Source organism: Gadus chalcogrammus, chromosome 19, assembly GCF_026213295.1.
Source record: "Gadus chalcogrammus isolate NIFS_2021 chromosome 19, NIFS_Gcha_1.0, whole genome shotgun sequence".
Lineage (NCBI taxonomy): Eukaryota > Metazoa > Chordata > Actinopteri > Gadiformes > Gadidae > Gadus > Gadus chalcogrammus.
Genome location: NC_079430.1, coordinates 2,251,950 through 2,266,949, shown reverse-complemented (window position 1 = coordinate 2,266,949; position 15,000 = coordinate 2,251,950). Strand labels below are relative to the sequence as shown.

The following is a 15,000-nucleotide window of genomic DNA, read 5'->3' as shown; positions in this document are numbered from 1 at the left end:
AGAACAAACAGGTCATTTCCTGTCCCACTCAAAGCCTCACTATAGTCTATAATCAGGCCTTTTGCCTTTTTCATTTTCTTTTCATCAAAAAAGACGATCAATAGGAGAAATGAATAACAGTTGGGGCTGCTGCTGCCGACCGGGCTGTTGGCCCCTACTGCTGGGGCCCCTACTGCTGGGGGCCCTACTGCTGGGGCCCCTACTGCTGGGGGCCCTACTGCTGGGGGCCCTACTGCTGGGGTCCCTACTGCTGGGGGCCCTACTGCTGGGGTCCCTACTGCTGGGGGCCCTACTGCTGGGGTCCCTACTGCTGGGGGCCCTACTGCTGGGGGCCCTACTGCTGGGGTCCCTACTGCTGGGGGCCCTACTGCTGGGGGCCCTACTGCTGGGGCCCTACTGTTGGGGGGCCCTACTGCTGGGGTCCCTACTGCTGGGGTCCCTACTGCTGGGGGCCCTACTGCTGGGGCCCCTACTGCTGGGGTCCCTACTGCTGGGGGGCTACTGCTGGGGGGCCCTACTGTTGGGCCAGGGGCTCAACACAGTCCCCCCCACTCTCGCCCAACACACAAACACACACACACACACAGTCCCCCCCACTCTCGCCCAACACACAAACACGCACATATAGAAACACACACACACACACACACACACACACACACACACACACACACACACACACACACACACACACACACACACACACACACACACACACACACACACACACACACACACACACACACACACACAGACCCCCCCACACTCATCCAAGACACAGACACATACAGAAACACAGAATAACCCACATGTTTTGGCATCAGCCTCCCTGCCTCTGAGCGCCCATGTGGCCGTGTGGTCTGGTATGTGTCACACATGATGGGACCCCCTCTATGCTGAGGATCCCGCTATTGTTCCAGGTGGCCCAGGGGAAGCCTCAGTATCAACACACCCCTCCTCCACCTTCCCTGTCCCTCACTCTGTTTGTTCTCGTTTCCATCTTTCTCATCTTTCCATTCTTCTCTTTATTTATTGACCTATTTTAACATGTCTTTTACCTTATGGGTTTCCTTCTTTTTCATGTTCCTTCAACATGATAACTTGAAGTCTGCACCAAAGGCAGGAGCCTTCTATCATGCTATCATTAGTGAAAAGATGGTGTTCCCTCCTCTCCATACGTGATAGAGCAGTGAGGTGAGCCAGTGGGAGCTCCGTCTTCACCATTACTTCTGCAGAGCTCGACAGGCGTTGTAAACTATTTACGCGATCATGTAAGAGTTATTTACCTCAAACTGACCCACTAAACGTCCTGCTAGGCTTCGGGACGGGAGGGCCCTTCTGTGTGTCTCTAGAAGGGGTGAATACTGTTGTTATGGCAACACTGAGGGGCCAAGGGTGGTTCATCAGGCACACACAGAGAGGCCCGTGGAGAATCAGTGACATGGTGAGGCACGGGGCCTTTCCATTGGAAATAACTTCTACTTTTGGAGTCTGGCGCTCAAGCCAGATTCAAGAATCACGATTCCATTGTGCTCCTTATTAAAGTAACGTTCAAAGAAGAAAGGGTGAGTTAAGGTTTTAGGAATTTAGGAAAGAAAAGGGAGGGAACAGCAGGAGGCAGGCTAAGACGTATAGACGTTGTCATGTATCTAGGGGTGAAGTTCGAGGAGGTGTTATTAGTCATTCATACTTAGATTTATGATGCACACACACACGCACACATTGCACATGTCCCCACACACACACACACACACACACACACACACACACACACACACACACACACACACATACCCACATCCAAAAATACACACACACCAACACCCACACACACACACACACACACACACACACACACACACACACACACACACACACACACACACACACACACACACACACACACACACACACACACACACACACACACACACACACACACACACACACACACACAGAGAAAGTTCCAATGCCTGTATATTTTATATACTCTCATAAAAAAAAGTCATGTATCAATTTAAAGCCATACAAGACACTGATTATAACACGAGTACTGAATGTGTATTATTATCAACTGTGCCTTACTGAAATACAACTTTGTTTTTGTGTGTGTGTGTGTGTGCGTGTGTGTGTGTGTGTGTGTGTGTGTGTGTGTGTGTGTGTGTGTGTGTGTGTGTGTGTGTGTGTGTGTGTGTGTGTTTGTTTCATGCTTGTGGTTGAAGGAGATTAGTGGTTTGCTGGTGAAATGGCAGATGAGTAGTGGCATTTTCATCATTTTAACGAAAAAAACAGACAGACAGACAGACAGACAGACAGACAGACAGACAGACAGACAGACAGATAGAAGACAGATAGATAGACAGGCAACAGTGAATAACAGCTACCATCACTAGCAGTCCGTCTCTCTCTCTCTCTCTCTCTCTCTCTCTCTCTCTCTCTCTCTCTCTCTCTCTCCCTCTCTCTCTCTCCCCTCTCTCTCTCTCTCCCACTCTCTCTCTCTCTCTCTCTCTCCCTCTCTCTCTCCCTCTCTCTCTCTCTCTCCCTCTCTCTCTCCCACTCTCTCTCTCTCTCTCTCTCTCCCTCTCTCTCTTCCTCTCTCTCTCTCCCTCTCTCTCTCCCACTCTCTCTCTCCCCCTCTCTCTCTCTCCTCTCCCTCTCTCTCTCTCTCTCTCTCTCTCTCCCTCTCTCTCTCTCTCTCTCTCGCTCTCTCTCTCTCTCTCTCTCCCTCTCTCTCTCCCTCTCTCTCTCCCTCTCTCTCTCTCCCTCTCTCTCTCCCACTCTCTCTCTCTCCCTCTCTCTCTCCTCTCTCTCTCTCCCACTCTCTCTCTCTCTCCTCTCTCCCTCTCCCCCTCCCTCTCTCTCTCTCTCCACTCTCCTCCCTCTCTCTCTCTCTCTCTCTCTCTCTCTCTCTCTCTCTCTCTCTCTCTCTCTCCTCTCTCTCTCTCTCTCTCTCTCTCTCCTCTCTCTCTCTCTCTCTCTCTCTCTCTCTCTCCCTCTCTCTCTCTCTCTCTCTCTCCTCTCTCTCTCTCCCTCTCCCTCTCTCTCTGTCTCCCTCTCTCTCTGTCTCCCTCTCTCTCTCTCTCTCTCTCGTCACCGCGGGGTTGGGAAGGAGGGCGGGTGTTTACTGCGCTTTGACCCCTGAACCTGCTTTGAAAGTGGGCTGCATGACCCCCACTCGCCCTCTGTGACAGGAATCTGATGTGAAGACGACAAGGCGTCAGACCTGGCACGTCAGGGCTAGGCCTGGAGGGTCTGGCCCAGGCCGGGAGCTCGGCAGCGGGGGAGAGGAGCCGGAGGCCCACCTCATCCTGTAGCACGTTGGGGTCTTTTCTTTGCCTTGGGAGGAGGTGCCACAGTAGCTTACTGTTCTACTACATTAAGTCTGGTGATCGGTATGGCGGCTGAGAGAAAGCTTGTTAGTGTGCTCCTCTTTCAAAAGCTGTACTTAAGATCCTTTAGAGTCAATTCAAAAGATTTATGGAAAAACATTCACTGCTACTGGAAGTAATTCAAAAATATACTATTTCAGCATCTACATTATGTAAAACCATGGCCCAGTCGTAGCCGCTCTGTTCTTCTCTGTTCACCCTTTTCCGCCAACATGGAGCCCATCACGTCGGGTCGCACACCATCTTTTGTTCCAAGAATTTGGATGTCTAATTTCTCATGTCTCATGTAGCTGTCCCCTCCAAACATCCCCCCTTCAGGTCCAATGATTGCCCCAGTGCCCTCATCAGCACGACAGGGCCCCTATCCCTGCTGCCCTATCAGCTGGAGAGAGGCAGGGGCCACACAGCAGGGAGCCACCCACATGGGCCCCCCTACCCCTTACCTTAACTCAACCACATGGCCCCCCCTACCCCACCTATACCCCTTACCTTAACTCAACCACATGCCCCCCCCCCACCCTACCTCTACCCCTTGCCTTAACTCAACCACATGGAGGATAGGGAGGAGGAGAGGGAGGAGGAGAGGGTGGAGGATAGGGAGGAGGAGAGGGAGGAGGAGATATTCCAGTCATTTTAAGCCAAAATGGGGGTCAACCTGGAAGAAATTGCAACAGAAGCAAACTCAACTGATTTTGTATCCTCAATATGTCCTGAGTAAGGAAAAAAAATCCCCTAAGAATCCCAGTAGAGGAAAGTTTCGGAAAACACCCAATACATTTGTCTTTAAGAAGGTTGTCTCATAACTGGCTGTAGGTAAGTCTTGAGTCTAAGAACTCTAGTGTTTAGCATTACAATTGGTTGTACTAACTTTAACCCTGCCGTTAGTAAGAGGTCGTTGATGCTAGTTTCAGTCACAAGGTGACAACAATAGGCTGGATTGCTGGGCGGAGCTAAGGCTGCCTGAGCTATCATGTGCATTTAAAGGCTATCTAATATCAGCGTCAGCACCCAGCAAACGAAGACTAAGGGAGTCTCTCTGTGGGAGTCCCTCGAGGAAGACCAGGAAAAACACCATGATTGAAGCTATGTGCCGTACTTCACTCATCGTCAGGTTTTCCACTCATAGACGACGCCACCATAGATCCTCTGCTCGGCGCAGCAACCCATCCAATCTGTGCCATCCACCGACCCTTGCCTACACTGACCCTGAAGTGATGGGAGGACTCTGGAACTGTCAATCAGCGGTCAAGAAGGCAGACTCCATTTCGTCCCTCATGACCCTCCACTTTCTGGCCCTGACAGAGACTTGGATCACGCCAGATAACTCTGCCACTCCTGCTGCCCTCTCCACCGTCTATTCATTCTCACACATTGCAAGACCATCAGGGCGAGGAGGAGGGACCGTACTCCTCATCTCGCCGAAGTGGTCCTACCAGGTCCTTCCACTAGAACACATGGCCAGATCTGCATTGGAATTCCACGCTGTCACTGTCACCCTTCCCATCAAGCTCTTCATTGTGGTGATCTACCGTCCTCCAGGTCCCCTTCGTGACTTCTACGACGAGATGGATGCCCTTCTCAGCTGCTTTCCTGAAAATGGCACTTCCACTCGTGACCTGCGTGACCCTCACTCCCCCCTCCTTGGCTGTCCGAATCTCTGCGGACTTATAGAGCAGAGTTGCGGGCAGCTGAGAGGAAATGGAAGAGATCAGACTGTCCTAATGATCCATCTCATTATCTTTTCCTTCTCTCTGATTTCTCTTCCACTGTGTCAACAGCCAAATCTGCCTTCTAGCGGACCAAAATCATCTCCTCTGCCTCAAACCCCAGGAAACTGTTTTCCTCCTGCCTCACTGCTGATGACTTTGTTACCTACTTTACCCAGAAGGTAAAGGACATTAGCTCCTCTTTCATCCCTGCCACCATCCTCCCTCCTCCCATCCCCCCCTCTGTCTTTACCTAATTTATCCCTCTCACCTCCGACGCGGTCAACAGAATAATAACATCTAACCATGCCACCACCTGACCCCTTGACACTATCCCTTCCTCTCTCCTCCAGGCTGTCTCGAGCGACATCCTGCCATTACCCACCACGCTCATCAACTCCTCCCTCACTTCAGGAATTGTTCTTTCAAGACTGCAAGAATAAAGCCTCTCCTCAAAAAACCGACCCTTGATACCACCGACATCCAGAATTACAGACCGGTATCTCTTCTTTCATTCCTCTCTAAAATACTGGAACATGCCATAGCTAACCAACTGTCCTCCTATCTCTCATCTAACAACCTGCTTGACCCTCACCAGTCAGGCTTCAAGAAGGCACACTCCACTGAGACGGCTCTCCTCGCGGTGACTGAGTCCCTCCGTGCTGCCAGAGCCTCGTCCCTCTCATCGGTTCTCATTCTCCTTAACCTGTCCACAGCATTTGACCCGGTTAACCACCAGATCCTCCATGCCACTCTCGCCGAACTTGGCATTGCTGAATCTGCCCTTTCCTGGTTCACATCCTACCTGACGAATCGCACTTATCATGTAACATGGAATGGCTCCTTGTCCAAACCTTGCACGCTTGAAACTGGTGTCCCTCAAGGCTCTGTACTGGGGCCTCTTCTGTTCTCCCTCTATACCAAATCTCTGGTCTCTGTAATTACATCACAGAGCTTTTCCACTGCTTTTCATCACTGCTACGCTGATGACGCCCTGATTGCAACAAGCATATCTGAATGTCTGGCAGACGTCACCACAACTGCCCATCACCTGAGGCTTAACCTCAACAAGAATGAGCTCCTCCTAATGCCAGGGAAAGATTGCCCACACATGGACTTACTGGTCACTGTTGAGAACATCAGTGTATCTCCTTCTCCAACTGCCAGAAACCTCGGTGTGGTACTGGACATCAGTTCTGCTACACCACAAACATCACCGCGGTGGCCCGATCCTGCACCCGACACCCGAGCTCGATCCCTCCACTCAACTACCTCAGCTGGACGTCTGGTACCGCCAATGCTGAGAGCAAGCAAAGGTCGTCAGCAAAGTCACAACTTTTCTGTTTTGGGACCTCAGTGGTGGAACGCATGCAGGATCGCAGAGTCGCTCACCCGCTTCCGCAAAAGACTCAAAACGGACCTGTTCGGAGTTCACCTCGACTCTGCATAGCTACCCAGCCCCTTCCGGCCACCACTGAATGTTGTACGTCCTGGCACTTAATGTACGCACTTATTGTACGCACTTAATCTACATTGCACTTATTCATAGTACTTAATTGTGTAGCATCTGCAGTAGCTGCTGTCATTGCTGTACACGGGGAATGGGTGAGCCTAGCGATTGTTAGTACTTGCACTTGGTTCTATGAACATCTTTACTGTACTGACAGCGATATATTGTTTCACTTCTTATGAGTGACAAATGTACTTATTGTAAGTCGCTTTGGATAAAAGTGTCTGCTAAATGCCCTAAATGTAAATGTATTCATACGCCTAATCATTATATTTCTCACGTGAATAGGGTAAACATTTAACATTCAGATGTCACCGTGAAAATTTTGAGAAGAAGAATGAACAGGCCTATGAATAGGCTATATTTGGGAATTTCTTTCTAAACTTTCCCCTAATGGGATTCTTCTGGGCATTTTTCCATACTCGGGACATATTGAGGATACAAAATCAGTTGAGTTTGCTTCTGTTGCAAATTGTTTGTCCTTTTTTCATAAAATGACTGGACTTAGAGTGGTGGGAGGGCGAGGAAAGGGAGGAGAGGGAGGGAGCAGTGATGGAAAAATGGGGGGTTTGGAAGGAGATACATAAGGTAGTGATGTAGCCTTGAGACAGGGGTTGGGATGATTGTGTGTGTGTGTGTGTGTGTGAATGAAATGCATATTAATTGATATGATAATCCTTGACCAAATCCCACTATAGGGGATTTTGTTTCAGCTGTTGTAGTGTGTGTCTGTGTGTGTGTGTGTGTGTGTGTGTGTGTGTGTGTGTGTGTGTGTGTGTGTGTGTGTGTGTGTGTGTGTGTGTGTGTGTGTGTGTGTGTGTGTGTGTGTGTGTGTGTGTGTGTGTCCAGCACCTGTGTCTTCCAGCATATGGATCATGTTCTACTTTGACCTCTTTGCTACATCACTGACTTTAAGTGTCTGAACTGATTCTCCTGACATGAATATCCAGCACACAGTCTTACTATCGGGGAACCAGAGATCCCTAAAGAAAACCACCAACTAAGCTTCATACATGCTCAAACACTTATGTACACACACATACATGTTGTAGGGTGACTGTGTGCAAAGCATCTTACTGGTGGGCCAGGCTCTCCCTTCAGCCCCGGAGGTCCTGCTAGCAAGGAGAACTGGGTGGGTGGTACGTCCCAACTCTGGAAGCCGTCAGTAGCAGGCAGGGTCACCAGGGAATAGGACCCCCTGGTTGGGCGCTGGGTTACGGGAGAGGTGGTGGTGGTCTTCATCAGATTTGGAGGGGTGGTGACCGATTTGGTTGGCTTGATGGTATTGGACGGGTTGGTTTTTGAGATACTGGGATTGGATGGTTTAGGTTTGGCAAAAGCTGCTTTAGAAGGGGCGACTCGAGATGAGTTGGCTTTGGCAGGTGTCAGTCTGGATGGACGGGATTTGGCGGTGGTCCACTTAGACTTTGGCGATGGCTTTTTGGCCGGGGTTGTCGGTTTCTTTGGGACGGATACTTGGTTTGGTTCTGTTTTCTTCTTGAGGGGCTTGGTGTTAGCGGTTACAGAAACAGAAGGCTTTTTCTTGTGAGTCGTTCCCGCTGTGGTTTTCCCAAAATTGCTGTGCCGGGTTGGTTTTGGTGGGGTGGGCTTAGCGACCTTTGGAGTAGAGCCTTTGGGTGGGTAGGGTTTAGTCTGGGTTACTTTGGTCCTCAGTGGGGCTGTGACACTTTGGGACCGGGTCTTGGGGGGAGGGGAGAAGAGCCTGGCATGGGCTGTGACCGGGGCCACCGTTCCACGCACCGTCGGAGTGGCGGTCGTCTTGTTGGGTCTGGGTTTTGTGGGGAGGATCGGGTCCACGTATCTGACGGCAGAGGCAGCGGCAGCCACACTCCGGGCCAGACTCAACCCCGGGGTCCTTCGTACCCCGTCCTGAAGACCAGGGGCGGTTGGCGTACTTGTTTTATTGACGTTTTCCCGGGGGAGGATGGGCATGAGGGGTAGGAGGTTAGGCCTGTATGTGTCTGCTTCCCTGCATTGTTTCTTAATGTATTTGCAGTAGTTGTAAGCTGCCTGCGCAGAGGGTATCAGGTCGAACTGGCAGATGGCTCCTTCAAACTGTGCCAAGGTCTGCTGATGGCTGCTTTTCCCAAGCAAGAAGGAGCCCTGGAGTTCTTGAGCGAGCCCCTCGCCCTCGCCCTCCCACTTAAAGTCTGCGTGGACACTCTGCTCTCCGCAGGAGGCATATAGAGTCGCCCTATTTCCGCTCAATCCAACGGCCAGTTGGTGCCACTGGCCGTCATGGGGGTCATAGGGCAGTGACACCGAGGTCCTGGGCCCTGTGTGGAGGAGCAGCTGACCAGGCTGGCCGAGCTGCAGTCCCAGGAGGAGCTTGTTGCGAGCCGAGAGCAGGCTGAAGACGAAGGCGCTGTTGACGCGGTGCGAGCGTACACTGAGGACCATCAGCAGGTCGGGCCAGACGCCGGCCGGCAGAACGGAGAGGAGCGGGGCCTCGACCTGCGCCCGCTGGGTGAGGATGATCCCAGATCGGAACGGGATGACTCCGGCTGGAAGTGAGCGTGACGCCTTCTCTCCCTTGAGCCCCAGCTTTTGAAGGATGTCCACATCTGAAGGAGAAGAAGATAGAGGTGTTAGAGCAGAAGTAGCGTGCATTAACCAAAGCACAGAGCTGCGTGCTGTGGAAAAGAACACTAAAATCATGTTCATAGGCGTGGTGGGCATCACAAGACAACAACTTATCACTAGAATAACCACAATAGTCAAACAAAACACATACCCTAAAACAGGTAAGTTCAACATGTTTAATTTAAACATGTTTAACTTCCACATTACAGATAAACGGATGGAGGATGAGCATGGATGAAGCAGGAAGGCAAGTAAAATTCCACATAATTGCCAGAGAATCGATAGGTTCGAGTGAAATCAAAAATATGTCCAGAATCGGACCATGAAGTTTTAAGCGGTTCATTTTCAGATTTTACCGCTTAAAGCTTTTATTCGATTATGTCAGACTAGATCTACTGTATTAAAAATATAGGCAAAAAGGGAGGCGTTATGGGTTTTCCCTAAAAACGACAAGTGGGGGCTCATATGACTGCAGTGGGGTATCAGCCAATTTTCCTACATGTTCCCATGTGCATAGCCAAAGCAATGAAGGGCAGGATTGTTTCCCCTTTTCAGGCAAAAAGGAAAATTAGACTAGAGGTAAAAAAAGAGTGTTCTCATCTGTATCTGAATAGAATGAATGCTAAAAGAATATAAAATGGTATATGACATAATTTATATAATGTCTTCAACGAGTTTTGGTAGTTAATTTACGTAATATTATCTTTTATGTACCAATTAAATGTTGCTCTGCATGAATCAGAAATACCTGCACTGCTCTGGTCACATTGGCACAAGTGCTCAATTTAGATTTACCGCTCAGATCAGAGTTTGTGTTCTGGCTGTTAATGTGGTCATAACGTTTCAGCGCAAACTGGTCACAGTCAAAACTGATGAGCAAAACAGCATAACAAGCAACCACAAATATGTCACAAAAGAAACACTCTGTCACACAGATATAAACATAGAATAAACATAGAGGCAACTGAAGACAACGTTTATGGCTTCATTCATTGGTTAATGTGCAGTGGAAGACAGCAAATTCAACAGATAATGATTGTGTTTTATTGAGCAATGGCTACAACTTCCGTTAGGATGTGTGTGGATGTGGAAGGCCGGACTGGTGAGATCATGAGGATCATGGCTTCACTAAAACCAATAGCATGAATTCTCATATGATCTTACTGATGTCTCAGGGCAACATATCAGACCTGTATCTGATTTAGGATAACCTATGAAAGTGGCCTAAATCAGAATAGAAAATTCTACTCATCTGTTATGCCATTTTTTGCTTGTAGTGTGAGCGATGCCAATTAAATGCTAATAAACTGTTCTCATTAGAGTAACAAATACTTTATCAGCAGCTGTTATTATAACAACACCTCTTCTCCTTTGTCTTCATCCTAATCTTCCTCATCCTCTTCCTCACCACCGCTTCCCCGCCTCCCACCTCATGATGGATATTTAATTAACACTTCAACATGTCGCTGATAGTTGTAGCGTGCTGAAATAATAGGCTGGGACACAAAGTGAATCCGACATTTGCACAAATCAATGGTAATAATTGGTCTGTTACATTCTTTTTGAGGGACATTTTTCGGGCATTCAATATATAGCTGTCCAACCAAGGTGAAAATAGAATAAGTTAAAACATTAAAGTTTGAATCGTATGGGTTCAAACTAAAGATGACATTGTTCAATTTATAAAGGAGATGGCCATTCTATGTATAACAATAATCATGTGTTAGTAGCCAAGGAAGGGCTGAGGCAAGTGTGGGTGCAAACTCAACCTTAGATCACCTCACAGTGGCAACAATTTCCAATCTCTCGCAGACATGTGTGGATGAGTTACTGAGCAGGTAAGTTAATGACATCAGCGTGTTGGAATTACAAACAGCAATCCTTCTCGCTCTATCGGCACTCTTCAATTTGCATTGTGTTTAAGGCTGTGCCTAGGGAGGCATCAACTTGCCTGTATTTGGCAGTGAGTGTGGATCTCTGTGCTGATAGGATGATACAGTGTTTACCGGATGGGAAAAGAATTGGTAGGTTGAAGAGGAGAAAGAAGAAGAAGTAGAGAGACGAAGGGTTTGTCCGATGGGACTTCAGACATTGGCTTGAGTAAAAAACACTCACACAACTTATTAGATTGGGTAGCACAGCACCAAAGAGCAAAAGGTTCAATGGTTTCTATCGCAAAGTTGAACAGTTCATTTAATGTTTATTTGAAGTGTTGAATCTTTTTTATGTAGTGTGATGAAAAGGCACAACCTAGACTGCATTGTATTTGTTATAGAGCATGCTAAGTGTGGATCCAGCAAGAAATGTACGAGACTGAAAGACTTTCCATGAGTCCAAAGCATTGGAGCTCCATAAAGTGGGGTTGAAAACAGAGTGCGGTCGTATGTAAAGACCTTATGGCCCCCCACTGCATTCTTCTGTGTGGTCTTTACTCAATAAAGCTCATCTAAGCTTGGTCGTGTCTTAGAGGACTTGTTGGTACATTGTCTCTCTTTGAAAAAAAAATAAGTGCTTTTTGTTTTGACTTGGCTTGCACTGCAGTTCCACGTTGAACACATTTGGGGAAATAGTCTTGGACACACACACACATGGACACGCACACCAATACACACACACAAACATAGTCAGACTGATGTGCTGAGATCTTCATTCTGGGCCAGTGGGTCAACCCTTAATCTACACATGTTCCCACTGACTTAAACAGTCTTTCTGTCACACGTTTGAATTCATGGTGTGAGCAAAACAACTTAGATTAACCCTTTGTTTGATGTTGATAAGCTACACACAGACAGGACAAGGCGAGGGCTGAGAGTGAATGACTTACTGCCCTAATGGATATTCAACTCCTCGATGTGCTCTCTCAATGTAGCCCTCGGCCAATATCCCCTTCTTTGCTATTTTCGTTTAATACGATAGCAGTCAAAACATTGTATCATTCAATATACTTTGAAGAGCAAATGTACAAAAAATCATATCAACAGATTTTTATTTATTTTCCATAAAAAAGCTCTTTCTCTATTGGATGAAATTGAACCATCCTTTAACTTCTGATGTTATGTTTCTCATCCTACTGTCTGATACAACATTGATGGCCACAGAAACCGAGTTCAACATGAATTCCAAAGCTGTGTGTGTTAATATGGGTGCATCGTGAACAACAAGTAACAATAAAGCAAATTTGCCCCTAATGAGATCACCACAAAAATCATGCATACATAAAAACATAGAAGAAGAGAAGTTAATGGCAGAAAATCACTGCCATAATGTATTGCATTTTAAAAGCCATTACATTTAGTTAAAAACACTATTGAATTCATAAAACTGAAATATTATCCCATTTAAACAAAGTCAACTGAATTTATTCCCATTGAAATCAACTTGTGAAAGACTGAGTGCAATCAGATTCACTACCGGCCAACCAGAGCGGTGTCAGTCAGTCATGTGATCAACGAAACCTGCATGACAATTAAACCCTGCGACGGCCAACAGGGATGGCTATCGGGTCAATTGTCCGGTTGCTGTCAGTCATGTATAATCAAACTCACAGGGGTTTTGAAGGCCCTGGTATTTCAGCTAAAACTTTTATGGCTTGGATTTTCTCTTCCTTATTTTGAACACTTGAATATGAGTAATTGTTATCGTGGGTTTACATTTCCATATACATTTCATATACAATTCAGAACATTATGGCAGTGATTTGCGTCCATATAAGTATTAGAGAGAGCCGGAGGAGAGCTTGGGCCTTACCTTCAGAGTGTACTTGGGCGAGACCTAGGTAACAAGTACAGTAGAGAACTGTGCAGAGCAATAGAGCTCTCCTGGGGAAAGAACAAAAGATGGACCATTAGAAAATTCAAAAGCATATCTCAATAGGGTACATGTTTACCATTGAGTTACCTACAGGTGGACAGGTATTAAAAGATTTGATCAATTGTAATGTTAACGATAACAATGTTCTGCATGCAGTAATCCAACATGCCTAATTGATAACATGGATAGTACATGGTCTGTATTGAAATGTTTCTAAAAACTCTAAAAGGTTTGAATGCTTGGACCGTGCACCACTGTATTTGTCTTAATCAAATATGCCACTTAGCTGAACATAACAATACTCATTGTCATGTCCCAGGTCAAACACAGAGGCCTATATGAACACTGAGTATCTCCCACTAATGCTGCATGTTGAACTCTCTTGTTGAATGTCGGTTACAGTAGCACCGGCCCCATGTGGCTCCACAACTAGACACTGGTTCCTGGAGAAGCCTATTTTGGTTTGGCTACATAAATACGTACTTTTACACACTCACACACGTGAACGCACAAACACACAAACACACACACACATAGATGTAGAAAAACACATGGGAGGAGGAAATGTCTAAAACAGCTGTGAGGGGAGGAAATGGACAGGGAGACAGGTGGGGGGAAAGCAATGGACCCACACCGTGCACACACACACACACACACACACACACACACACACACACACACACACACACACACACACACACACACACACACACACACACACACACACACACACACACACACACACACACACACACACACAAATCCCTTTAATGCAAATAAAAATATCCTGTTCACCTGCAATATCTATCATAGTAGGTCTGCATATCAATCTCTCCTTTCACAGGAAAGAAGAAAATGTTGGCAGTGATAACATTCTAATGTGTGTGTTGTTGCGACTAGAACCTTCAGTGAAACCACAGTTGCATCCAGAATAAGAAAACTGCTGCCCTTCTGCTTACTACAGAATAATACAGCTTGTGGCCAAAAGTATGTGAGTTTGAGTGTTTGTGTGTGTGCATGCGTGTTTGTGCCTGTGTGTCCGCGTATGTGTGCATGTGTGAGTAACATGTGGGTGCATACGTGTTTGTGCGTGTGTGTATGCGTGTGTGTTCGTTTGTGTGTGCATGTATGCGTGCGTGCTTATACATGTGTAGCTGCATGGATGTGCGTGCAAGCCTTATGTGTGTGTGTGTGTGTGTGTGTGTGTGTGTGGGGGAGAGAGAGCGAGTTAACTTATCAGCTAGCGAGAGATCTGCTGCCAAAAATGAGCACTAATTGAAATAAGTGAGATTGAAGTATGTTTGCCTCTGCGTGAACTGACACTGGGAGACGAATCTTTGAACTGTTCTACTTTTTGAGATCTATCTCCAACCTTTCCATGTCATCCTGAGGTGTGTCGGGTTACGTTTTCTGTGTGTGGCAGGAAGCTGGGGGAGGGGGTCTCACTGAAGTAAATGTGGCCTGGAGCCAGGCCCTCAGTCTGACAGAGAGACAGTCTGACAGAGAGGCTGACAGAGGAATCTGTTGTGGTTATCACACTGGAAGGGCCCAGACCATGACACACTGTCCCAGCTGAGCTGGAAAAAGTATTCTTATCACTCATCAATCACTAGGCATGTGGCCAATCCCCCCCCCAGACACACACGCACACGCACACGCACACGTACACGCACACACCAACACACAACAACACAGTAATAGTAGCACTGTTTTACCCTGGGATCAGCGTTCCTATTATACAAGTAATTCTACATATCTAAATGTATTAATCTAATTTATTTAATATCCTATAAACTGGATGAGTATTCATGATATAATTATGATCAGAAAAAAGTCGGGTTATCATTGAACTAATTGAGGCCTGTTATCTGCTGTTGCAGCAGGGATAGAAATGGCGGGTGTGTGTGTGTGTGTGTGTGTGTGTGTGTGTGTGTGTGTGTGTGTGTGTGTGTGTGTGTGTGTGTGTGTGTGTGTGTGTGTG

The 15,000-nt window shown here is 47.2% G+C and overlaps 1 protein-coding gene across 1 annotated transcript in view; it reads right to left on the bottom strand.

Moving 5' to 3' along the window:
- LOC130372315 (collagen alpha-1(XXVII) chain A-like) overlaps window positions 1–15,000 on the bottom strand; it is a 74,292-nt gene that overhangs the window by 57,568 nt on the left and 1,724 nt on the right. Inside the window, exons 2-3 of the mRNA XM_056578273.1 lie at window positions 12,957–13,027; window positions 7,683–9,190 (exon numbers count right to left, since the gene is read on the bottom strand). Coding sequence (XP_056434248.1) covers window positions 7,683–9,190; window positions 12,957–13,027 — 1,579 coding nt within the window. The remainder of the gene's footprint in view (window positions 1–7,682; window positions 9,191–12,956; window positions 13,028–15,000) is intronic.